The 25448-nt window shown below is 45.4% G+C and overlaps 1 protein-coding gene across 1 annotated transcript in view; it reads right to left on the bottom strand.

Annotated features, from left to right (window-relative positions):
• The window catches only part of LOC141165939 (thioredoxin-like), a 49423-nt gene extending 29667 nt beyond the window's left edge, over positions 1–19756 (bottom strand). Inside the window, exon 1 of the mRNA XM_073652051.1 lies at positions 19558–19756. Coding sequence (XP_073508152.1) covers positions 19558–19584 — 27 coding nt within the window. The 5' untranslated portion in view covers positions 19585–19756. The remainder of the gene's footprint in view (positions 1–19557) is intronic.
• Between the last annotated feature and the right edge of the window lie 5692 nt (positions 19757–25448).

Here is a 25448-nt window from a genome sequence, read left to right as displayed (position 1 = left end):
ATTGCATGAATATTTTCAAGCCCTCAATGGAACCCTGCCAGATCAGCAGGATATCATCTATGTAGCGTGTCCAGAACGGGACGTGGTCCATAGATGTCCTCTGATCCAGCAGGGAGAGGTCCCTCTCCCACAGCCCCAGGAACAGGTTAGCATAGGCCGGCGCAAATGCCGCACCCATTGCTGTACCCTGGAGCTGTAGGTAGAAGGACCCCTTGAATGTAAAAAAATTATGAGTTAGAGAAAATTCTAACAGATCCATCACCAATTGAATCATAGCATTTTGTAAATTAGATGTTTCCAAGAAGAAGGCACAAGCTCTCAGGCCATCAGAATGTTTGATGCTGGTGTACAGTGATTCTACATCACCTGTCACCAGCATCATATCTGACTCCAAATACAGCCCATCAACTCTCTTGAGAAGCTCACCTGTATCCAGGAGGAATGATGGGAGGCATTCTACCAGGGGTTGAAGCTTACTGTCTATCCACCGATTGACATTCTCAAGGAAGTTCCCAGTCCCAGAAATAATAGGACGCCCAGGTGGTGTAGACAGATCTTTGTGCACTTTAGGCAACAGATAGAATGTAGAGACTACGGGTTCGCTAACAAGTAGTGCTGAAGCCAGTTCCTCAGTGATGACCCCATTGGTCGTGGCTTTATTAATGATCTTAGACAGTTGAAGGGAGAAAGAGGCCAAGGGATTAAACGTCAAACGTTTATAGCAGGTCTTATTATTAAGTTGACTAAATGCCTCCCTTTCATACATGTCCTTAGGCCACAACACAATGTTGCCACCCTTGTCTGCTGGCTTCAGCACTACATCTGGAAGGTCCCGAAGGACCCGGAGGCGCTCACGCTCATGTCTAGTAAGATTATCCCTCCGTACATAACGCGGGATCTGCTCAAACTCCTTGGTGACCACCTGAACAAACAGATCTATGTTGGCGCTTGTGGACAGTGGGGGAAATCTCTTAGACTTGGCCCTAATGGAAGCAGGGATCTTACCTCCTTCCTCCATATTATGTTCGCTAGAAAGTTCCTCCAAAGTTCGTAAGGCTATTTGTTCCTCCTCTGTTGGAAAAAGATTAAATTGTGCCTCATTAAAATAATACTTCTTAAACAACAGAGTTCTCGCGAACAAATGGAGGTCCTTCACAGCTGAAAAAACATCAAAACTACTCTTAGGTGAGAAGGAGAGACCCCTGCCTAGCAGAGCCAAGTCAGTATCAGTAAGTGCATATTTACTAAGGTTAATTACCTTATTATCTCCACTGTCCACAAGCGGCTGTTTATACGGACGGCGTCTGTACGGGTGGAAATTTGCATCTCGTGTCCTCTTAAGGTTCAGTCCTGACCTCGTAATGATGGATGAGGACGTCATACTAGATGAGTCACTGAGAGATGAGATGGATGTAACAGACGAAGAGCGTTGTGCCATATGAGGTTGGATAATAGACTTCCTCCAGTGATATACTGTATTAGTTGCAAAATCACGTTGATCTCTTGCCATTTTTGTCGCTTGAGTGTCATGTAGTTTTTTTACACAAAGATCTAAATTCCTATCAATTGATGCATCAAAGTCCTGGATTTTATCAGTAGGGCAAGTGTTTCTCAATATAATTTGTGCTTCATCGATAGATTTATCCAGTGCTAAAATGGCGTTAGTGTTGTGTTCAATCAATAACTGCATAAATCCAGTGGAGCATGTATTACAGAGACCTTCCCAGTTAGACATGAAGTCTTTATCATCAACTACAAATGTGGGAATAACCCGCACCCTCAGTCCTCTTGGAATCAACTTACTGGAAATATACCTCTGCAAAAAGGCCCTATTCCACCACAATTTTGTCCGTTTGATAATTAAGGACTCTATGGACTGAACTTGATTGTCCCAGTCCCGCTCGTTCTCTACCCGTGGTTCTGCACCGCCTGTGCCAAATACCTGCTCCATCTGGTCGAGCCAGGTCTGTTCCTTAGCTCTAAAATTCATTGCTATTGGAAACAAAATAGTAGTGCATAACACACAAAAAGTCATATAATCAAAGTTTCTCAGCAGGTGCATATTAACTAATGATTAGAGCTCCATGGCTAGCCACTAATGACATTTACTGTAGGCAAATCGCTAATCATAAATATACAGCGAAGGGAAAGATGCGATCAAAGCTACACAGCAGGTAATTATCATAAAATATAGCTTTTATTAAATATATAATTAAGAGAGAATACACCACATAATATAGCAGAAACAGTGCACAACATACATATCAAAAATATCTTAAAATACCATCATGCTCAATGGACACAGAGGTCCACATATAGGGCACCCACCAGGACTATAATATAGACTCTAATGCACCTGATTAACAGATCTCTAATATATGTGTCCAAATAGTGTATCATTAGTGGTCAGCCAATATTGCCTAACTGTATATTGACATAACCATGTAAATGACCATATAGTATAGTTATGGAATCTACCTGGACAGAGGGCTATCAGCGGGGGTGCTCCAATGTGGACCACGCGTCCACCCCGACGCGCGTTTCGGCGTTACCTTCTTCAGGGGGCGTGGTTGCAAACCGGGGGTGTGTCCTTATAAACCTATCGCTAGCCAATAGAAAGGTGTGGGCGGACATCTAATGACGCGCCCAGCGTCTCTGCTGCCTCGGCAACCCGCGATGCCGGCGTCATGCGAAGGACCTCCCAACAGTCACGTGGGCCCACGTGACCCGCAGGTCCTAGCATGAAGACGCCGGGTAGCGCGAGCCGACCTCAGCAACAGAGAACGCCTGCACGTACCTGTCCAAGAACCGCACCTATATAATTAGGATTAAGTAAGGTATTCTTTGACCCAGCTAGAGGTCCATCTTAAGATTGCCCTCAACTACCTCAGGGACTGCAAATAAGGGTGCATGTAGTGAAATGTCCAATTATAAATCTACAACTACCCACATCAATCCAGTGGTAAGGCATAATACAAAAATCTCCCATAAAGAAAGAATGCAAATATGCATAGCGACATATATCAATATATGGACAATTTCACACATACCACGAACCTCACCATATGCGTCAAGTTACACCTGACACTACTAAATCATCACTGCACAAAGTACCTATCAAACATACATGATCATAATAGTCAAATTAGCATTAAATGATACAAGACATATGGTCACAGTAATGTTTGTGCAAGTAAATTACAATAACACTGTTTGTCCAATAGGCAGGACCAATAACCACACATATGGAAGGCCCAACCACATATATCACAACATACAATCTCCTAAGAGATGAAAGCAATACAAAATACAATACTTATTTAAACAAAGTTCACAATGTGAGCAAGGAGGTTTATAGACTTTGGCGATTGCTGTGCAACGATATCATGAATCCTTCATCTCCTCCACAAACACTCATCCATAATGGAACGGATATAGTACGGACACAACCCTCCAAAAAGAAAGTTTGCAGACCATTTTACGATGGAAGAAACTGTGAATAATAAAATAAAATAAATAAAAACTTAAAAACACAGATGACATGTACTAGGTAGAGCGGATATCAAAGAAACGGAGCAAAACTGAGACTCTCATTCAGTCCATGCGGGTGTACAGTGCCCAATTTCCAGATCCATCTGGATTCTAGTTGAGCTAGACGTTGACTAAATTTGCCTCCACGAATACCAACCTTCAAAGCATCAATCCCCCTCACCCTCAGTAGTGAGCTGTCACAATTATGGCAGAGTTTAAAATGTCGTGGTATCGTCCTGAGTGTGGAGGGATCCATACAGTCGGCAGCCGCCAAGATACCCAACACATGCTCCCTAACTCGCACTTTGAGTTGCCGTGTGGTAAGACCAACATAGATTAATCCACATGGACATGTGGCATAGTAGATAATAAACCGTGAGGTACATGTAATCTGACTTTTGATGACATAAGTCGCTGTACCCGCAGCATTAGAAAAAGTATCAGTACACTCTATATTCGGACAGGCGACACAACGGCCGCATGGAAAACTTCCACACTCAGGACTAGAAGCGCCAAAAATTGTAGCAGTCCCAGATTGAAATTGATAATGGCTATGTACCAGACAGTCCCGAAGATTTTTTGAGCGGCGCACAGCAATAGATGGGCGATCTGGAAGGATTTTAGACAAAACAGGGTCGACAAGGAGAATTGGCCAAGCTTTAGCCAAACATTCCCTCATCCGGCCAAATTGACCATGATAGTCAGTTATAAATCTTGGTTTATCTTCTGATTTTGGAATCTTTTTCTTATAAAGCAAATCATGTCTATTGGAATATTTGGCACGATGGTATGCCCTTTTTACCATACGTTTGCTGTAGCCCCTCTCATAAAATCTCTTTTTCAAATCTTCGGACTGTCTGGCAAAATCCACATCATCCGAGCAGAGTCTACGTAAACGCAGGAACTGTCCGATGGGGACAGACTGAATCACCCAAGGAGGGTGGGAGGATGATGCATGAAGCAACATATTCGTGGAGGTATTTTTACGATAGATATTTGTTTTTATAAAATTATCCTGATCCCTAGTGAGGGCCACGTCTAGGAAATTCACCACATCCCTATCCCATGTATAGGTAATGCGAATATTCCTATCATTATCATTGAGGGATTGCATGAATATTTTCAAGCCCTCAATGGAACCCTGCCAGATCAGCAGGATATCATCTATGTAGCGCGTCCAGAACGGGACGTGGTCCATAGATGTCCTCTGATCCAGCAGGGAGAGGTCCCTCTCCCACAGCCCCAGGAACAGGTTAGCATAGGCCGGCGCAAATGCCGCACCCATTGCTGTACCCTGGAGCTGTAGGTAGAAGGACCCCTTGAATGTAAAAAAATTATGAGTTAGAGAAAATTCTAACAGATCCATCACCAATTGAATCATAGCATTTTGTAAATTAGATGTTTCCAAGAAGAAGGCACAAGCTCTCAGGCCATCTGAATGTTTGATGCTGGTGTACAGTGATTCTACATCACCTGTCACCAGCATCATATCTGACTCCAAATACAGCCCATCAACTCTCTTGAGAAGCTCACCTGTATCCAGGAGGAATGATGGGAGGCATTCTACCAGGGGTTGAAGCTTACTGTCTATCCACCGATTGACATTCTCAAGGAAGTTCCCAGTCCCAGAAATAATAGGACGCCCAGGTGGTGTAGACACATGACGCCGGCATCGCGGGTTGCCGAGGCAGCAGAGACGCTGGGCGCGTCATTAGATGTCCGCCCACACCTTTCTATTGGTAGCGATAGGTTTATAAGGACACACCCCCGGTTTGCAACCACGCCCCCTGAAGAAGGTAACGCCGAAACGCGCGTCGGGGTGGACGCGTGGTCCACATTGGAGCACCCCCGCTGATAGCCCTCTGTCCAGGTAGATTCCATAACTATACTATATGGTCATTTACATGGTTATGTCAATATACAGTTAGGCAATATTGGCTGACCACTAATGATACACTATTTGGACACATATATTAGAGATCTGTTAATCAGGTGCATTAGAGTCTATATTATAGTCCTGGTGGGTGCCCTATATGTGGACCTCTGTGTCCATTGAGCATGATGGTATTTTAAGATATTTTTGATATGTATGTTGTGCACTGTTTCTGCTATATTATGTGGTGTATTCTCTCTTAATTATATATTTAATAAAAGCTATATTTTATGATAATTACCTGCTGTGTAGCTTTGATCGCATCTTTCCCTTCGCTGTATATTTATGATTAGCGATTTGCCTACAGTAAATGTCATTAGGTGCTAGCCATGGAGCTCTAATCATTAGTTAATATGCACCTGCTGAGAAACTTTGATTATATTACCCGCAGAACTTGCAGGACCCTGGGGGTCCTGAGCGCTGCACGACCAACCCACCATTTTTAAACGTCGGCGCTGCACAGAGCCCAGGCAGCGCCGATGTTTATCTACAGTGGGCGGTTGGGAAGCGGTTAATATTTTTTCTAGGAAAATTCATTTTGGCTTAGTTTTTGTATGTTTTATTGTGAGTCTGTAAAAGTGGTGTAATACTCTGACAACATTGCTCTCAGCAGTGACCTGGGAGACAGAGATGCTTCCAGGGGTCTTCGCCATGCTGTTCCCATGTAATCTAAGCACTGTTCCCATCAATTAGGGAAATTTTTAGGCCCCCTCTAGAGGGGCCGCAGGAAAAATGCTCCAGTTTCCCATTGACTTACATTGGGCTCGTTGCTTGGGTCGAGCACTAGAGCATTACGATTTGCTCAACTTGAGCAATGAGCACCCGAGCATTTTAGTGCTCGTTCAACACTAGCAAGTACAATTGCACAGGATGCATGGAAAGTTATTCATCAATTTTCTAAGACTTAGTCACTGTGTCTGGTGTAGAAGAATGCTTAGATGTGGCTGTTCTTCTATGCAGAGTCAGATGGGGAAATAATGGAGAAGGACGTTGTACAGCGTCTGGTGAAAATGCATCCTGTGGAATTGTACTTATGCAAAATAAAGATTCTTTTATGTGAATCACTTGGAGGGTGTGCAGTGAACTTTATTCCATCCTGGTCTACTTGCACCTCCAACCCATTGACACCAAATGCACTCTAAATAATTCTTAATTAAATAACCGCCAGTCTGCCGATTGACGGTTGCTTACTGAATAGACAGACCGTAATTCTATGCACACAAAATGATTGTTATTACGATCATTCTCTGCGCATGGAATATCATGTATTGTTTACACAGGGCGATGTGCTGCCAATAATCAAGGAGGGGGCTGGAGTCAGGCGTAGCTAGAGGGAAGCCCCCCATGACTGGGATTGGCCGGGAGGATTTGAGTTCGGAAGATGCGGGGGTTTAGGATTGGGTATTGAAGTATAGGGGCGGACACCATAAGGATTAAGGTGTGGCTATGGGGAATATTGTGGGAAGGGTCATTCTTCTGTAGGACTCGGACAGAGAAGACCCCATATGTCACAAACCCCTACCTCTATGGAGTCCGTGGAAGCATTGGTGGGCCAGCTGCGGGACTCGGCCCGTTATAGAGATCCAGGCGGGCTGGCGTCCCAGCTGTCATCCTTGCTGGGGGCAACACATGTGGAGGAAGAGGCGGGAGATCCAGAAGATCGCGGCCTCCGGAGCGGCTGTCACCAGATGTACTTGTGGGCAGCAGGCGGCAACTGCGGAGCCCCTCACGGGACCCTGCGGGTGGCAAGCAGCACAATGCGGTGCCACGCCGCCGTGACCGCACCGGCAGGAATCCACACAGCCGGCCTGCGGGCCCTGGATGGCGGGGAGCGGGGACCGGTGCTGAAGCACAGGCTCCACAGGAAGTGCGGGCCGCACAGGAAGTGCGGCCGGCATCAGCAGCACTGCCCGGACCGGAAGTCAGGGCAGCACCTAGCAGGGACATCCCTGCATCAGGCGGATCTGCCTGGACACGGCAGAACATTGTCGATCTGAGGCGCGCATCAGTGGAGCCGGCGGGACGGACATCCGGAATGGCAGGTATTCCTGGTGATGCTTCTGTTGGGGTACCTGCCAGACGAAGCGGGAGACTCAACACACGGCGGCGATCGGAGGGCAGGCAGCAGCAGGGAGAAGCAGCATCATCAGGCCCAGCTCTTCAGTATGCGGCGGGCGGCAGCGTGGAGCCGCCTGGCAGGCACATCCCATCCAGCACGGCCCAGGCCGGTTGGTCCGGGGGCGGTCGGTGTCACAGGCCTATGAAGCGGAGCAGAGCGAGGACAAGCGGGAGGCGAACTCCAGGTGTGGGAGCACCAGCGGCTGCGGCAGGTGCTCTGGTCCCCACCGGTGATGAGGAGGCCGGGGGCACGGGCCTGGAGCATGGCCGCCAATCGGAAGGATCGGATTTCGAACAAGGAACCGACAACTCACGGGATTGGCAGGACTCAGGATTGTTGGCTGGCGGGAACACAGCACCTGCGCAGCTACGTCAGTATGATTATATGTCTGGTTTGTTGCCCGCAGGGGCTGTATCGCAAGGTGTAGAGAGTAGTCATTTAGTGAGGAACGATGCGAGGAATGTGGGTGGTCCGAGTGGGGCACAGGTACCGGGGCTTAGTGATATTTTACGCACTATGTCGCAAGTCTTGTTGAGGTTAGAAGGTGGGACAGCAGGCGAGATGAGCGTCTCGCCCGTGAGAGATTGGTTGCCTGGGCAGGGGGCGGCGCAGCGGGCTGGGCCTGAAGGGGTCAGGTCAATGGTTGCTAGCGAGGAGGTGTCAACTGGGGTTTCGGTATCGGTGCAGACCGAAAAAGAAAAAGGCGATACAATAAAGCTTGATGATAGGGCAAGGGGTGAGGTGTACGTGTGTTTTGAGGGGCCTTTGGGGGCACATTTAAAAAAAGAGGTAAGGGAAAAAATTTGGCAGGACGAGTATGTCAAAATCTTCTCCATCCTCCCCGTGAAAAAGTTCAATTTAGATAACGGAAAGAAGGACGATAGCAGGAAGGAGGAGGAAGAAAAGCGGAGGTGGCGTTTGATTCCCCAGACATTTGTAAATTGGTTGCCAGCGTTTGCAATATTGGCTAGCATTATCAGGGAGAAGTTTCCGTACATATGGAGGGCAGACATTGTTACGTTACGACGAGCAGTTCAGGCAGAGGAAGGTGGTGAGGCCGGAAATTAAGTGGGATCAGAAGGACATAGGGTTGTGGCTTAAGGTAATGGCTCTGGCCAGGTACGGGCAGTCCTTTCACCGAAGCGGAGGCAGCGGTAGTCAATCATCTGGACACGGGGGGTTAACGCGGGGGCGCAGGGTGGAAAAGAAAAATCGGTAACGTGTTGGCAGTTTAATGATGGTCAATGCAAGTACGGGAACAGTTGTAAGTTCAAACACGTGTGTTCCCATTGTAACGGGAGTTCCTACGGGGCCTCTAAATGTTTTAAGAAAATAAAAGGGAAGCCTTCAGTGGGTCCCGGTCATGGTGGAGACTCCAGTGAAACTTCCCGGGATGGCTCCCTTTCTAAGTAGATATCCAGATCGGGAAAAAGCGGATGTTATTATTATGGTTTTTTAGAAAGTTTTAGGATTCCTCCACCCGCACATAAAGTTCCTCTTTCACTTAAAAATTTGAGGTCGGCCCAGTTGCATCCGGACGTGGTCAGTGCAAAGTTGTCTAAACAGGTGGAGTTGGGCCGTATGGCTGGTAATTTTCGTAGTTTGCCGGGTGAGGGTGTGATTATTTCTCCTTTGGGATTTGTGCCAAAGAAGGAACTGAATAAATTTCGCCTGATCCAGCACTTGTCATATCCAAAAGGGCTTTCGGTGAATGATGGTATTGATCAGAAACTATGTTCGGTGGAGTATACATCATTTGATGCGGCAGTAAAATGGGAGCGCAGGTACAGGCCTAGGTCGTTGTTGGCTAAGACCGACATTGAGTCGGCGTTCAGATTGCTTCCGGTGCACCCGGATAGCATTCCGTTGTTAGGATGTTTTTGGCGTGAGGAGTACTACCTAGATAGATGTTTGCCCATGGGTTGTGCAATTTCTTGTTCATTGTTTGAAACTTTTAGCACTTTCTTGGAATGGGCGGTACGGGACGTTGCAGGTGTACAGTCGGTCATTCATTATTTGGATGATTTTTTGTTTATAGGTCCTCCAGAATCGTTAGTTTGTGGGAACTTGTTAGCATCTATGTTTTGGGTGGCTAAGCGTTTTGGTGTTCCGCTGGCAGAACAGAAGACAGAAGGGCCTTGTACTGTGGTGAGTTTCTTAGGTATTGTGATTGATTCTAAAAAGATGGAATGTCGTTTACCGGAGGATAAATTGCTCATGCTAAGGCAGAAGATGGACAGGGTGGGGAGCTTGCGTAAGGTAACGTTGAAGGAGTTGCAATCCCTGTTGGGGAGGTTGAATTTTGCTTGCAGAATTATGCCTATGGGCAGGATTTTTTGTCGCAGGTTGTCCAGGGCGACTGCAGGTGTGAGGGCACAGCATCATTTTATTTCGTTGAATAGGGACCACAGAGATGACTTGAAAGTGTGGAAACGTTTTTTGGAGAAATACCATGGGAGGTCGTTAATTCAGCAGGATTTCGTTGATAGTTTTGATTGCGAAATCTGTACGGATGCAGGTTTCGGAGCTTACTGTAAGGGGAGGTGGAGTGTTGGAGCGTGGCCAACATCGTGGAAACAATTGGGTTACACAAAAAACTTGGCCTTTTTGGAGTTGTTCCCTATAGTGGTGGCGGTTTCTATTTGGGGGGAATTTTTATTGAATAGGAGAATACGCTTTCATTGTGACAATATGGCAGTGGTGGCGGTGATTAACAGTTTGTCGGCCTCGTCCCCTCCGGTCATTAAGCTGCTCAGGGAACTCATGCTCAATTGTCTTGAATTGAATGCTTGGATTTCAGCTGTACACGTTCCGGGTGTTCCGAATTCTATAGCGGATGCATTGTCTCGTTTTCAGTGGGACTGTTTCCGATCACTGGCGCCAGAGGCAGAGGACGGGGGAGACGAATGCCCTTCGCAGTTGTGGCGACTGATTACGGAGGAGCAGGAAGGCTAATTCGGGAATCTATAGCGAGTAATACCTGGTCTGCTTACGAGGAATCATGACGAGTATGGCAATCTTGGGTGGCTGAATGGGGGCCAATTGTAAGTGACGAGGATAGAAGGTTGGCGGTTTTGTTTCTGATTGGTAAGGCGGCAGAGATTGGATGGTCCGGGTCAAGGGTTAGTAAGTTCATGGCTGGGCTGGCGTTCGGTTTTAAATTGCAGGGAGTAGGGGATGTTACAAAATCTTTTTTAAACAGGCAAGCTTTGAAGGGTTTCAGGAGGGGCAGACACATGCCGGACAAAAGGAGACCGGTGTCGTTTACTACATTAGAGGGTTTGGGTGCAGTATTAAGGACGATTTGTAGTTCTAGTTTTGAGTTGGCATTGTTTAGGCTGGCTTTTTCGTTAGCTTTCTTTGGTGCAATGCGAGTTGTGGAGTTGGTGGCTCCAAGTAAAAGCAGGGCGGGGGGACTTCGGGCCGAGGATGTGGGATATTGGGTTGGGGGCATTGATTTTTTGTTAAGACACTCTAAGACGGATCAAGCTGGAAAAGGCAGGCATGTGGTGTTGGGCAAGGTGGACGGGGCAATGATGTGCCCAAGGAAATGTTTGGAAGAATATTGGCAAGTATGGTCGGGTAGAGTTGGCCCGCTTCTATGCCATGAAGGTGGAACTTTTTTGTCCAATTTTCAGTTTACTGCAGTACTTAAAAAAGGGATTCTCAAGTTGGGGCTTAGCCCCGAATTATCTGGCTCACATTCATCTAGGATTGGCGCAGCGTCAGAGGCAGATAGGTGCGGTTTGGGTGCTGAGGTGATAAAGCGCATCGGCAGGTGGAATTCTGACCGCTATCTTACTTATGTGAGGTGTTAGTTATGATAAGGCGATGGCAAAAGTAGTTCGTCAAGTTGGTTAATATGCTTTTTCGTTAATCATTTTAGGTGCTGGTCCATTGTTAGCCTGGATTTTTGGACATTCGTTCGTGCATTGGAGGGCACTGCGGGCCGATGTAAGGCCGGACGGTAGGCAACTGGGTTTTGGTAGGGAGCAGATTGTTGTCCGCTGGCTGGGTTTTAGGGGGATGGTGTGGAGTCGGTTTTTGTCCGAATTTCACAAGGCGGACGGGTTGGATAGAGCACCTGATATCTTCGTGGTTCATATCGGTGGGAACGATTTGGGAACAAGGCCCGTTAGGGAGTTAATTCGCGACATTCGGTTTGATCTTTTGAGGCTATGGACAACTTTTCCAGGGTTGCTGACGGTGTGGTCAGACATCGTGCTTAGACAGAAGTGGAGGGCAGCGAGATCTTTAAAAGGGATCAATAGAGCGAGGGTGAAGTTGAATAGGGCCGTAGGGGCCTTTGTATCCAGGAATTATTTGTAAGTATTAGACATTTAGATTTAGAGTCTGGAACGGGGAATTTTTGGATGGCTGATGGTGTTCATTTGAATGCCATCGGAATTGATCTCTGGGCTTTGGCAATACAGGATGGGATCGAAAAGGCATTGTTGGGGTTGGGGCACTCACGAGCCTGAAGTGTCAGGGCTGTGCGTGGTTGGTGGGGGGTGGGGTTCTTGGAGTTGGTACGGATTTGTTGATACAAGGAATTTGCGAGAATTCCGGGTAATTTGAAGTTACATGGGGGGGTGGTCTGGCAATTTTTGGTCAGGGCTCTGGACAGGGTTTTTACCCTGGGAGCTCTTAGGTGATTAATCTTTCACGTATTATGGTGCCCTCGAGCTGGTGGTGCATGGCTGAGGGTAAGATGGCGGTTGGATTTCTTTCATGTTATAAAAGTCAGACCTATTAGCTCCAAGAACCCTCCCCTCTTAATTTATCTGGTATTATTATTATGGTTAATATGTTAATGTTTGTTTGTTAATAAAATGGCCGCTGTGGCCAAATTGATCCAAGGAATCCTGTATTGAAGTGTTTTTATTCGTGAGGGGGGTAAGGTGTAGCGTTGGAGAAGGTGGAACCAGTTAAATATGGTAAGAAAGCCGTACTGGCCGTACCTGTTCATGATCTTTAAGATCGCTTAAAAATCATTGTACTCAATGAACGAGTGTTTTGCTTTTTCGTCAAGTGTTTCCTAACCTATTCAGGTGGTCCAATAATCATGAATGAGAATAACTACAAATGCTTCTTTCTCATTTGTCAAGGGCAGTACTGGGCAGTTAGATTTCAATATGCTCCATGTTTGTGTACTCAGAGGACATAGTATGCTGCCAGGAGTGTCTGGCTCTAGCATATTTCCCCCTTCTTCTTTCAAAACACCTCCATGATCGTCAAACATATGTATAGGAGTTGGAAGAAATAGCGGTTGAGCAAATGAATTGTTAGTCTTATCTGGTAATACATATCAAATAGCTTTTGGCTAATCACTTGTTTGGTGGACATCTAGGTCTCCTGAACTTCAATGCCCATGCAAATTTGGCAGAATGGTCACATACTTTGAATGGGGAGAAGAGAGTAAGCCGCTGCCAGACACTCCTGGTAGTGGCACATCTGAGCTGTGAGCAAAAAAGTCAGGCATTGGTTAGGGGAGAATTGGGAGGCCCACATGCACATGGAGTGTCGGATTGGGGTGCCAAGGGTCCATCAATAACAAACTCCAGGGCCCCACTTTTCATCTACATGCAAATGTGACAATATCCTCAATCACAAATGTAAATAACAATGAACTGGGTAGGTTGTTAAATGAATAAGATGTCGCCTTTGTCTGTACATAATGATAAAAGTATATTGTGCCAAGTACTGCTCATATAAGAGGGAGATGGCTCACTCTTGCAAAGGGGCCCACCGGTGGATTCTCCTGTTTTCCTGTGGGCCAGTCCAAGCATGTGCACATGCAGTATTCAACTGGTGTGGCTCAGATTATTCTAATCTATAGATCCAGGGTTAGAGCCCAGTTGCTCAAGGTGATAATCACTTGAACGACTGTTCCTATAAACATTCAATCCCGATCATTGCCCTGTGTAAACATGTTCAGTGATCATTCGAAAAAATGCTTGTTTTTCATTCTCATTATTGATGTCTTCAATACCATCATTAGTTGTCAATAGCACATCACCTTAAACGTAGCTACATGAGCTTGCTATATTGTCGATAAGCATTGCTTACTGAGACATAAATTGCCTGTATGAATGGGCCTTTAATCTATGAAAAATGACTAATTTCACGATTTACATTACACTGTATCATCTTCCATTGTCATATGGATCAAGCTTTACTATGCGTGTCCTTCCCTGATATTTAGCATTACTACATCAACACTCCTGCATCTGTAGGGCCATTTTCTCATATAAGCAAAGAAAGAAAATCCATATAATTATTATATAATATGTCTAACAAGAAAGGGTGTGGTCTAGGTGGGGTACATAGTATTGTGCCAGCACAAACTTCTGGATAGATTAATGGAGTTTTAATTGTAACTGTGAGGCACGTAAAAGCTTATGAAATTACATTGCTTACATCATGAGAAAAGAATCTAGGTATGTCTTGGCAGCTATGTGAACAAAGCAATAGTCTATCCAATAAACGCATACTCTTGTTTCATCTTGTCCATGAAATCAGTATAACCTTATAAAATGGCATATTTAAAATAGCGTAATCACCACTGAAAGGATTAAAGTGCAATTACATATCATTAGCCATTAATATGAGATCAGTGGTGGTCTGACACCAAATAATCCCATCGATCACCTAAAATCTGTCCCGGCGATAAGCAATGTATCGGGTGAAACAGAGCAACTCTGTACTTTGTTTAGCAGCCACTGCCAGGTACTGATCCTTATTTCCTATTAAAGTAAATAGCCTCGAAATTTTCTAGTACAGACATAAATTAGAAACATAAATTGCTGGCCACCCACAGCAGGGCCAACTTCAGCACCTGGTGCACCAGGACAAGTGCCAAGGCCCTGGACAAAGGAGGACCTACTTGCCGTCGGGGACACAACCCTGGCATCCATTTTCTGGTCCAGTAGCAGGCTGGACAGGGGGGCAAAGGGCCCAGGCCACTCCACCAACATTTGTGCAGGACCTCCTGTTTCTTCTTCAGCACTGCTTGATGGCCGTCACAAACAGACATGGCTGCGTGCAGTGCACTGTGCGGCTGTGTCTGCTAGTGATGACGTGGCCGGGCCGACACAAGCTAAATTTAAAGTGCGATGCTGGATCATCCCTGTCACTACGGCCAGACACAGCAACACAGTGCACTGTGTGCAGCCATGTCTGTCTGTGACGGCTGTCAAGCAGCACGCCCTCCACAGCCACATGCCAGAGGAGATGACAGGAGACAAGCTGGGGGAAGGTGAGTGAGTCAAGATCAAAAACACAATAAAAGTCTAATTTAGCTCATGAAAAAAATCAAAGATGGAAATATAATAAGCAAATACCCTGCAGTAAATAAATAAACAGCAACAGTGTATTAAAATAATATAGGGTACTTAGTTAACATAATTTTGATAAAAAAAAATGCAAAAGCCATCCCACCACTTCACGGTGACCCTAGTCGGGACGGTCCTAACTCTAATACTTAAAACCTTACGATTTGTCAAGTGACATGCATGTGGATAAGGGCTGAGAAGGACTGAGCCCGGTTCTTACGTGCATCATTTTCCGGCATGTACAGGAGGCTGACACTCACACGTAGTAGACTGGGTGTCCATCTAAAGTAGGCATACATACACGAAATGATGCATGGCAGAGTGCACGTTCGCTCTGTCGCCACCATTATAGTCTATGGTCCGTTGGCGCATATGCCTAAATCCCAATTTGCTGTGGGTATGGATGTAAGCCCCAATGGAGCCACAGAATGGGTGCCTGAACGCAGTGTAAAAGCACCCTAACACCCATTTCATGTGATAACTACACTTCTCATAAGCCAGGGGCTTGGAACCTCCAGACTGCGGGCCATTTACGGTGCACAATGTATTTTTCTCTGTCACTAGGCAGATTCCCAGGGACCACAGTGCTTGGGCCAGTGGCCCCATTTTGCCAACCACCGGCCCTTTAATTGCTGCTTAAACTGCAAACACACACACACAGCAATTACTACTGAACGCTGCAGTGCCTATAATATAGGATCACATCCAAAAGCTGGCCAGTGCCAGTCTTAGGCCAATGCACATACTTTGTGGATGGAGTCATCTCACTTAGCACTCCTGTCCCACCGATAAAGACAGCTGACCTAGCGTCTCCTATGTGATGTATATTCTCCAGCCCAAGCATCTTCTATGGGATACAAAAGGAACTAGGAGTACAGCTGGCATAAATAGAGAATTTATTTATTAATCAATGTGTATACAATACCAAATTTTAAATATCATATGCATAGAAAAAGGGACAAGAAAGTGCAAAGTGCCTATACAAAGCCCCCAAGGTGTAATGCGTCCCATTCATGTGGAGTAGAGTCACTATGGCCGCTAAAAAAACACATAGCTAGTCAGGGATAAATGTACAGAGTGCTCCTACCAAAATCAGATCGCACTCACCACTAAAGTAGTGATATGATTAGATATGAAAAGGCTCAACTGCCGTGTGGCAAAAAAGTTATGTACTTACCATACTAACAGGCCTGTGCCCCCCCCTTGGCATTCCCATTCAGTCTTGGCCTGTTAGTGTGGTAAGTACATTACTTTTTTGCCACACGGCAGTTGAGCCTTTTCATATCTAATCAGGTCACTACTTTAGTGGTGAGTGCGATGTGATTTTGGTAAGAGCACTCTGTACATTTATCCCTGACTAGCTATGTGTTTTTTTAGCGGCCATAGTGACTCTACTCCATATGAGTGGGACGCATTACGCCTTGGAGGCTTTGTATAGGCACTTTGCGCTTTCTTGTCCCTTTTTCTAGGCATATGATATTCAAAACTTGGTATTGTATACACATTGATTAATAAATAAATTCTCTATTTAAGCCAGCTGTACTCCTAGTTTCTTTTGTTTCTAATATGACTCGAGTAGGCTTTCTGTGTTAGCCCCGGTCATCCGGGATTTAAACCTAGTCCTTTTCCATTCGATATGTTGGTCGTTGTTTATAAATCTTCTATATGATGTATACTGTATGCGCCAGCCCCACCATCTCCTATGTGATGTGTATACGTTGAAGCCCCAGTTTTTCCTTTGTGATGTGTATGCTCCAGCATCTCTCCTATGTGATGTATATACACCAGCCACAGTCTCTCCAATGTGATGTATATTCAACAGCCCCTTTGTCTCCTATGTGATGTATATGCACCAGCCTCAGTGTCTCCTGTGTGATGTATATGGTCCAGCCCAGTCTCTCATATTTGATGTATTTTCTCCAACCCCAGAGTCGCCTTTGGATGTATATGCTCCAACCCAACGTCTCCTATGTGATGTAAATGCTCCAACCCCAGTCTCTCCTATGTGATGCATGTGCCCCAGGATCTCCTATGTGATGTATATGCTCCAGCATATCCTATTTGATGTATATGCTTCAGCCCCAGCATCTCCTATGTGATGTGTATTCTCCAGCTCAAGTCTCTCCAATGTGATGTATATGTACCAGCCTCAGCCTCTCCTATGTGATGTATATACAACAGCCCATGCATCTCTCCTATGTGATGTATATTCTCCAGGCTCAGCATCTCCTATGGCATGTATATATATCAGCCCCAGCATCTCTCCTATGTGATGTATATGCTCCAGCCCTAGTCTCTCCTATTTGTTTTATATTCCACAGCATCTTATTATGTGATGTATATACTCCAGCATCATCTATGTTATGTATATGCTTTAGTCCCAGTGTCTCCAATGTCATGTATATGCTCCAGCCCCAGCATCTCAGAAGCTTCCAAACACATGACATTGTCATATAGGCATTCCAGAATTGTTTAAATGCATAATCTTAGTGTATGCAAACTTTTGATTTTGCAGTAAGTAATAAAAATTCCTTAAAACATTGTCTCTCTCTCATTATTCTGGCATGTGGCAAATATTAAAAATTATGGTAATTCTAATTTCCTAAAACAGGAAAGGTTTATTCTTATTTCATGTCAGATATTGACAAAAACATGCATGTGTCTTTTTATATAGTGTATGTAAACTTCTGGTTTCAACTGTATACAGCAGTCTCAGTGTTTTCTATGTGATGTATATACTGCAGTCTCGGTGTATCTTATGTGATATATATTCATCAGCCCCAGTGTCTCCTGTGATATATATGCAGCAGTTTTGGTGTCTCCTATGTGATGTATACAGCAGTTTCGGTGTCTTCTGTGATGTATATACAGCAGTCTCGGTATATCCTATATCATGTATTCTGCAGTCTTAGTGTCTCCTATGTGATGTATTTACAGCAGTCTCAGTGTATCCTATGTAATGCATATAATAATAATAATAATCTTTATTTTTATATAGCGCTAACATATTCTGCAGCGCTTTACATACATTATCGTCGCTGTCCCCATTGGGGCTCACAATCTAGATTCCCTATCAGTATGTCCTTTTAAAGTGTGGGAGGAAACCGGAGAACCCGGAGGAAACTCACGCAAACACGGGGAGAACATACAAACTCCTTGCATATGTTGTCCTTGGTGGGATTTGAACCCAGGACCCCAGCATTGCAAGGCTGCAGTGCTAACCACTGCGCCACCGTGCTGCCCATGCACAAGCCGTGGTGTCACCTTTGATATATACTCAGCAGTTTCTGTGTCTCCTATGTGATGTATATAGCAGTCTTGGTGTCTCCTATGTGATGTATATAGCAGTCTTGGAGTCTCCTATGTGATGCATATATTTCAGCCGCACCATCTCCTATGTGATGTATATGCTCCAGCCCCTGTGTCTCCTATGTGATGTATATGTAACAGCCCCGATGTCTCCTATGTGATGTATATACTCCAGCCTCAGCATCTCCCTTGTCATGTATATGCTCCAACTCAAGGCTCTTCTACGTGATGGACATGCACCAGTGCCATTGTCTTATATGTGATGTATATTCTGCAGCCCCACCATCTCCAATGTGATTTATATGCTACATCCCCACCATCTTCTATGTGATGTATATGCTCGAGCCCCAGTCTCTCATATGTGATATTTATGCAACAGCCTGGTGTCTCCTATGTGATGTATATGCTCCAGTCCCAGCGTCTCCCCTGTGATGTATATGTTCCAGCCCTAGCCTCTACTATGTGATGTATATGCCCCAGCATCTCCTTTGTGATGTTTATACTCCAGCCACAGTGTCTCTTTAGTCATGTATATGCTCCAGCCCCAGCTTCTAATTGATATGTAACATTGAAACAAACTGATTTATATGAAACATTTCTATGAAACGGTGCTTGTTCATGGACTGGGTCAGGGAAGGCAGGAGACTGAAACAAGCGTATCCTCTCAGTGTGACAGAGGATGCAGGCATGGAATAGGGAGGAAAGGCAGGAGAGCTTTAAGTACTTTGTCCCACCCCAAACACTTGCTGCTCATTTTCATTTAGTATCAGAGCTGGATTCCTCAGAAATTGCACATACATGTCATTAGTTGAAAGCATAAAATCCTCATGGGCAAGTTAGCATTAAGTGAGTTCCCACCTCTCACTTAAAAGTTCACAGAAAGCAAAAACAAGAAAATACAAACAACTGGACTAAATAAAATTTTCTGTCCATGATGTTAAGAACATTTTTTTAAATCTAATAGCATTAGGTAGAAGGAATGTTAGGGAATATCTCCTTTATTCCTTGTGTACTGATCTAATTCTTTTTTTAAATTAAAGCAATGTTTGCGACAGCGAATCTCTCGTATGTGATGTGCATGGCACTTAATTTGTATCTACTACATATATACTGACGTACAATACTAGTATACTCTAGACTGGGAGGATAGACAGACATAGATAGATAGATAGATAGATAGATAGATAGATAGATAGATAGATAGATAGATAGATAGATAGATAGACAGATAAATAAATAAATGCGGGCCAGAAAAGCATTGCAAAATTCAACTTCTTTATAGCTAATATATCAAAATAACACTACAGACAAAAATAAACAAAAATATTTACCTCCTCTTGTACCTCTAGCAAAACCATGATTTCTTTTTTTCCCGATTTGGTGTATAAGTCTTCCTAAGTCCTAGTATGAAGGTGCTGTAGCATGCTCTGGACGATTTTTGCTTTTTCCTGGTATTTGTGAAATCTCCAGCCACCCTCAGGGAAACAGCCCAGCCCATTATTACAAAGCACAATAAGATCAGTTCTGAGCTCATCAATATTTGGGAGCAGCACAGATTAGTATGGGTGTTAAGATTCGAAGGTATATGCCGCTGGCACTTATGTGTGAGACATTTCCTGTCTAGAATAAGCAAAATTGCAAAACCCGGTGTACACTATTTGCAGAGTGAAAACCAGAGTTTGACTGTAGATCACCACTTTTGTAGAAATACCAATGCCTAACCTAACTACCCTAATTACAGAATGCAGAAGTAGATTTTATCAAAAAAAATTTTATCTTTAATCGCTTCTCAGCACAGCCAAATAATTATTTTTGAACTTTTGTTAAACTTTCTTCCTCCAAGAGTCGTAACTTTTATATTTTTCTGTTGGCTTAGCAGTATGTGGGCCTGTTTTTTGCGGGATGAGTTGTAATTTTGAATGACATCGTTCATATTACCATATATTGTACTCAAAAATTTAAAAATACTGAAAGTACAGCGTAATGTTGAAGAAAACTCACAATTCTGCCATTCTTTTTTTTTTTTTTTTTTATGGTGTTCATTGTGCAGCAAAAATAACTTTTACAGACACCAAATATGCTTATTTTGTATTTCTTTATTTTTAAAAGGGGAAATGCAAAGGATTATTGTTATATTTTCATTTTAGGTTCTAAAAACTTTTTTATTTTTTTACTTTATTTTGTAATGCACCTAGGCGATTTGAAATTACAATGATTTGTTCTGTACACTGCCATATTTTGGTATCTAAACAAAACGACCTGCTGCAGCATATCAATATTCCATCAGAGCAGACATCCGATCTGACAAAAAAGCAAAAGTTGCAGCCGGTTAGCAGTCACTTATAAGCTGTAGCGATCATGTGACACAACAATGTCACGTTACCCACTGGTAACAGCAGCATCAACATCGCAGGAATGGTGTCAGTGCTAGAGTAGAGTACACACCTATAGGACCCAGAATTGATTAAGCAAGGTTTGTCTAGTAGTGGACAACCCTTTTAATTTTTAGACATTTTAGGGGAGGAATGTAAAACCTGCAATTCCACTTTTACTTCATTTGCAGGGATGAGCGAACATGGTCGGTGATATTCGGTTATCACTCGAGTTTCACAGTGCTCGGACGTGCTCGTTATTCGGCGAGCAATGGGCTCATTATTCGGCTCGAATCTTTGACGCCTGTTATGTAACCAGTAAACATGCAGGGATTGACTGTGAGTCACTGTAATAACGTAGCCATCTTGATAGTGGCATTGCTGTGTTTGGCTGACCGTCTGACATCATCAAAGATTACAAAAGAGCAGGCGGCACCAGGCTCAGTACACTGACGCCATTGCACAGCTTTGTGACCGTTCCTATTGGAGGGAGAGAGTGCTTGTACAGGCATGTGTGCACAGAGACCTGAACTGTTGATACTCGTGCTGAGGCTGAACCATCGCAATAAGAGCCCTTGTCAGGGCTAATCATGTGCTTTGCTATTTGTATCACATACATTGTTTGTTTAGTGTAGGGAGGGAGAGAGAGTGGCAAGAGCAGGGAGAGTGACAGAATACAGTCTGTAGACAGGCATTAGGTCTGTACAGTCCCTTGTCAAATATATAGCTGTACCTTTTTATGTTGGGGCTGAAAAAATGTAATATATTTTGATCCATCAAATATTACGTGCTTTGAGGTCCTTTTTAGTATTGTATAACACTCCCAAAAATCGTTGAAACATTTTCCTGAGTTCCATTTGTCAGCCATACAATGTGACATGGTGTGTAAACATTTATGTGATCTCTAAAACTGAAAAAAGCTTTAAAAAAATTTGTAGGGTTTCATTTCTCAGCCATACAGTGTTACGTGGTCTGTGAACATTTCCGTGATCTTTAAAACTGAAAAAAAGATGTTAAAATTTTTGTATGGTTCCATTTCTTAGCAATACAGTGTTACATAGTCTCTGAAATTTCTGTGATCTCTAAAACTGAAAAAAAGGTTTTAAACATTTTGTAGGGTTCCATTTCTCAGCCATATAATGTGACGTGGTCTGTGAACATTTCTGTGATCTCTAAAACTGATAAAAAGCTGTTAAAATTTTGTATGTTTATATTTCTCAGCCATACAGTGTGACATGGTCTGTGAACATTTCTATTATCTCTAAAACAGAGAAAAAGTTGGTAAAATTTTGTTTGGTTCCATTTCTCAGCCATACAGTGTGACGTTGTCTGTGAACATTTATGTGTTCTCTAAAATGAAAAAAAAGCTTTTAAAAATTTTGTAGCGTTCCATTTCTCAGGCATACAGTGTTCAGTGGTCTGTGAACATTTGTGTGATCTCTAAAACTGAAAAAAACTTTTAAAATGTTTGTAGGGTTCCATTTCTCAGCCATACAGTGTTCAGTGGTCTGTGAACATTTCTGTGATCTCTAAAACTGAAAAAAGCTGTTAAAAATTTTGTAGGGTTCCATTTCTCAGCCATACAGTTTTACAAGGTCTGTGAACATTTCTGTGATCTCTAAAACTGAAAAAATAGTTTTAAAAATTTTGTATGATTCCATTTCTCAGCAATAAAGTGTTACGTGGTCTGTGACAATTCTGTGTTCTCTAAAACTGAGAAAAAGCCATTAAAAATCTTTGGGTACCTGACCAGTGAGTCCACCCTGATCTATAGGGACATCAAGCAGGCCCTGGTCCGACAGTACAACCTGACCCCTGAGTCGTACCGGAAGATCCTGCAGACAGCTGGGTCGATCACATGCGCGCCCTTCTGAGAGCCGTTGATCAATGGACCACAGCACTGGAGCTCACCACAATCCAGTAGCTGAAGGAGCTCATTGCGACTGAGCAGTTTCTGTGGAACTGCCCAGAGGACCTCCAACAATACATCCGCGACCGGAAGCCAAAGGGGGCCAACAACAGGACTCCAGAGGCCAAGAAACTGGCCAGCTGGAGAGGGAGTATGACGAATGCGGTGCCTGCTGTCCCTGCCCCCAAGCCCAAAGGGCCAAATACCCATGCTTTCCTCTCCCCGCTGGTAGGGGAACCCCGACTGTGTCACCTATGCAGACAGCCGGGCCACTTCAAAGCCATGTGTCCCCAGTGCCAGAAGGGCCCATCCCCATCCCAGAAATCGTCCACTGTCTTGTGTGTAAGTGGGGGTGGTGGGAGGTCCCTTGACAACCTTCAGACTGTCACCATAAGCCACGGCAGGGCCATGGGACTGAGAGACACCGTCGATGAGATGACCCTTGTGTGGCCCGAACTGGTGTCACCCCAGGGTTTGATATCTGGGAAAACTCTCGCCGTCTCCGTGATTGGAGGCGTTGAGCCGGCGCTGCCCGTCGCCAAAATGTATTTGGGCTGGGGCGCCGGGAGGGGAGTGCGGGAGGTGGGGGTAACGCTGAACATTCCCACGAGTGTTTTACTTGGGAGAGACTTAGGGCGGCTAGTATCCCACTATTTGTCCACTGAACCCCCAAGGCCTAACTCTCCAGACAATGTCATGTCCACCCCTATTGTTGCTAATGTTATTAACATGCCTACTGATGGGGATGTGGGGGTGGGTGATGTACTGTGTCCCTCTCCCCTCGGAGGGAGGAGATTAATCAAGTCGGCTGTGATAATGCCCTAGAGTGTGGCCAGCCAGCAGGCTGGAACAGTTTGTCCTGTGAGGTTGTCACAGAGGGAACAGACAGGGGGCAAACAGCTGCGGAGGAGCGTGCCATGGAGGGTTGGGCAGTCCCAGGAGAGGTACGGCGCCCAGGTAAGGCCGCATGGCAGGATTCCCCCACAGCTGGGATGTGAGAGTACCAGATTAGTCTGCTTAGACCGGGGGCTTGGTCAGAAGCGGAGGGGAAGCGTGCGCTACCCGTGGTCACAGCGGCCGTGGCCACTGTCACACGCGGTGGTGGCACCTGTGCCCCAGGGGCCCCTCGGGAGTCTGACGGCTTCTTCCCTTCTGACGAAGTGGCTGCCGGGTCAGATGGAGGCCAGTCGACAGGTCCCGGGGAACTGACAGAAGACATGGCCGTTTCGTCTAGTCTAGCCATGTCCAGTCAGGGGTTTCAGGCAGCATTAGAGACTGACGACAGCCTGAAAGCTCTTAAGGAGCAGGCGGCACAGCCTCCCTTGAACTAAGACCTAGAGCGGGTGGTCTGGGACCAGGGGCGGCTGTACCGGGTAACGGTCCAGTGAGGTTCACCGGAGGTGTGGCCTAGGGACCGACAGTTAGTGGTACCCTATCCATTCAGGGCGGAGTTGTTGCGGATTGCGCATGAGATTTTGATGGCTGGACATTAAGGGATCAATAAGACCAAGTTGGCCCAGCATTTCTACTGGCCAAGGATGGGGGCTGAGGTGACTGCCTACTGCCTGTTGTGTGACACCTGTCAGAGGGTGGGGAAGGCTAGGCAGCCCCCAAAGCCCCACTGGTAACTCTGCCCATCATGAAAGAGCCTTTCAGGAGGTAGTAGACTATGCCACCCGGTACCCAGAAGCGGTAGCCTTGTCGTCCATTCGGGCCAACAAGGTGGCCACCGCCTAACTGGAGATCTTCTCCCAAATGGGTTTTCCCCAAGAAATGCTCACCGACTGGGGAACCCAGTTCATGTCACAGCTGATGGAGTCCCTCTGTAAGCAAATACAGGTTCAACATATGGTGACCAGCCCATACTACCCACAGACCAACGGCCTGTGTGAACGGTTCAATGGCACCCTAAAGCAGATGCTTAAGATGTTGGTTGACTCCCACAGGCGCGACTGGGAGCGGTACCTCCCACACCTGCTATTTGCCTACCGAGAGGTTCCACAGGCTTCAATGGGGTTCTCCCCCTTTGAGCTCCTGTATGGCCGGCGTGCACGGAGCCCTCTGCCTCTTGTGAAGGAGGTCTGGGAAGGGGACTAAGCCACTCCTGGAGTGTCAGTCATCGAATATGTCGTGAGCTTCCGTGACAAAATGCAGGCCTTGGCGCAGCTGGTGCACGACAATATGACGCAAGCCCAGGATGATCAGAAGCGATGGTACGACCATAATGCTTGTGAGTAGTGTTGAGCCACCCCCGTAGTGTTCGAGTTCGGTTCGGTTCGTCGAACACCCGTGTGTTCGTCGAACTGTTCGTCGAACACCTTCGAACACCGTTAAAACCAATGGCAGGCAAACAAAAACACATAGAAACACATAGAAAACACCTTCAAAGGTGTCCAAAAGCTGACAAACTGCTCAGAAGACATAACTAACACATGGAAAAGTGACAAGTACATATAGTCATGCGAAAAGAAAAGAGGTGGAGGAGTAAAAGGAGGGGGAGACACAGATATAGGCATGTCATGCCCTTCTAAAATCCAAAAAGTGAGAAGCCGACACGGCCAGTCCGTTCCTGCCCGTGCCACCTCCGTGTTGCCGGGTTGGTGCCAGAGCCGCGGTGGACCCTGACGGCCAGCCCCCCTCTCCCAATACTGGTGCCTGTCCGCTGGTGGGTCGAGCGAGCCCCCCTGTGGTGGAGGCAGCTCTAAGCTTTTTAATTTAAATTGTCTCTCTAATTTGAATGAATACACTTTAAATCCTTTTACAAGGATCTATTGGAGGACAAGTCTCATGCCAGCAGCCGCGTAATTCCAGCTCCAGTAGCATCCACTAAAGCTGCTGCAGTTAAAAAGCTTTTATAAGGATCGAGCTCGGCTGTCCACCGCAAGGCATCCTACCGCCAGTCCCAGCCCCTATGCCTTGGGGTGCCTCCTGATGCTCTTCA

This window comes from Phyllobates terribilis, unplaced genomic scaffold (assembly GCF_046119375.1).
Source record: "Phyllobates terribilis strain yellow unplaced genomic scaffold, ASM4611937v1 Scaffold_1__5_contigs__length_1240528914, whole genome shotgun sequence".
NCBI classification, from domain to species: domain Eukaryota; kingdom Metazoa; phylum Chordata; class Amphibia; order Anura; family Dendrobatidae; genus Phyllobates; species Phyllobates terribilis.
Note: the sequence above shows the minus strand (reverse complement) of the source record. Positions and strands in the feature narration are given on the sequence as shown.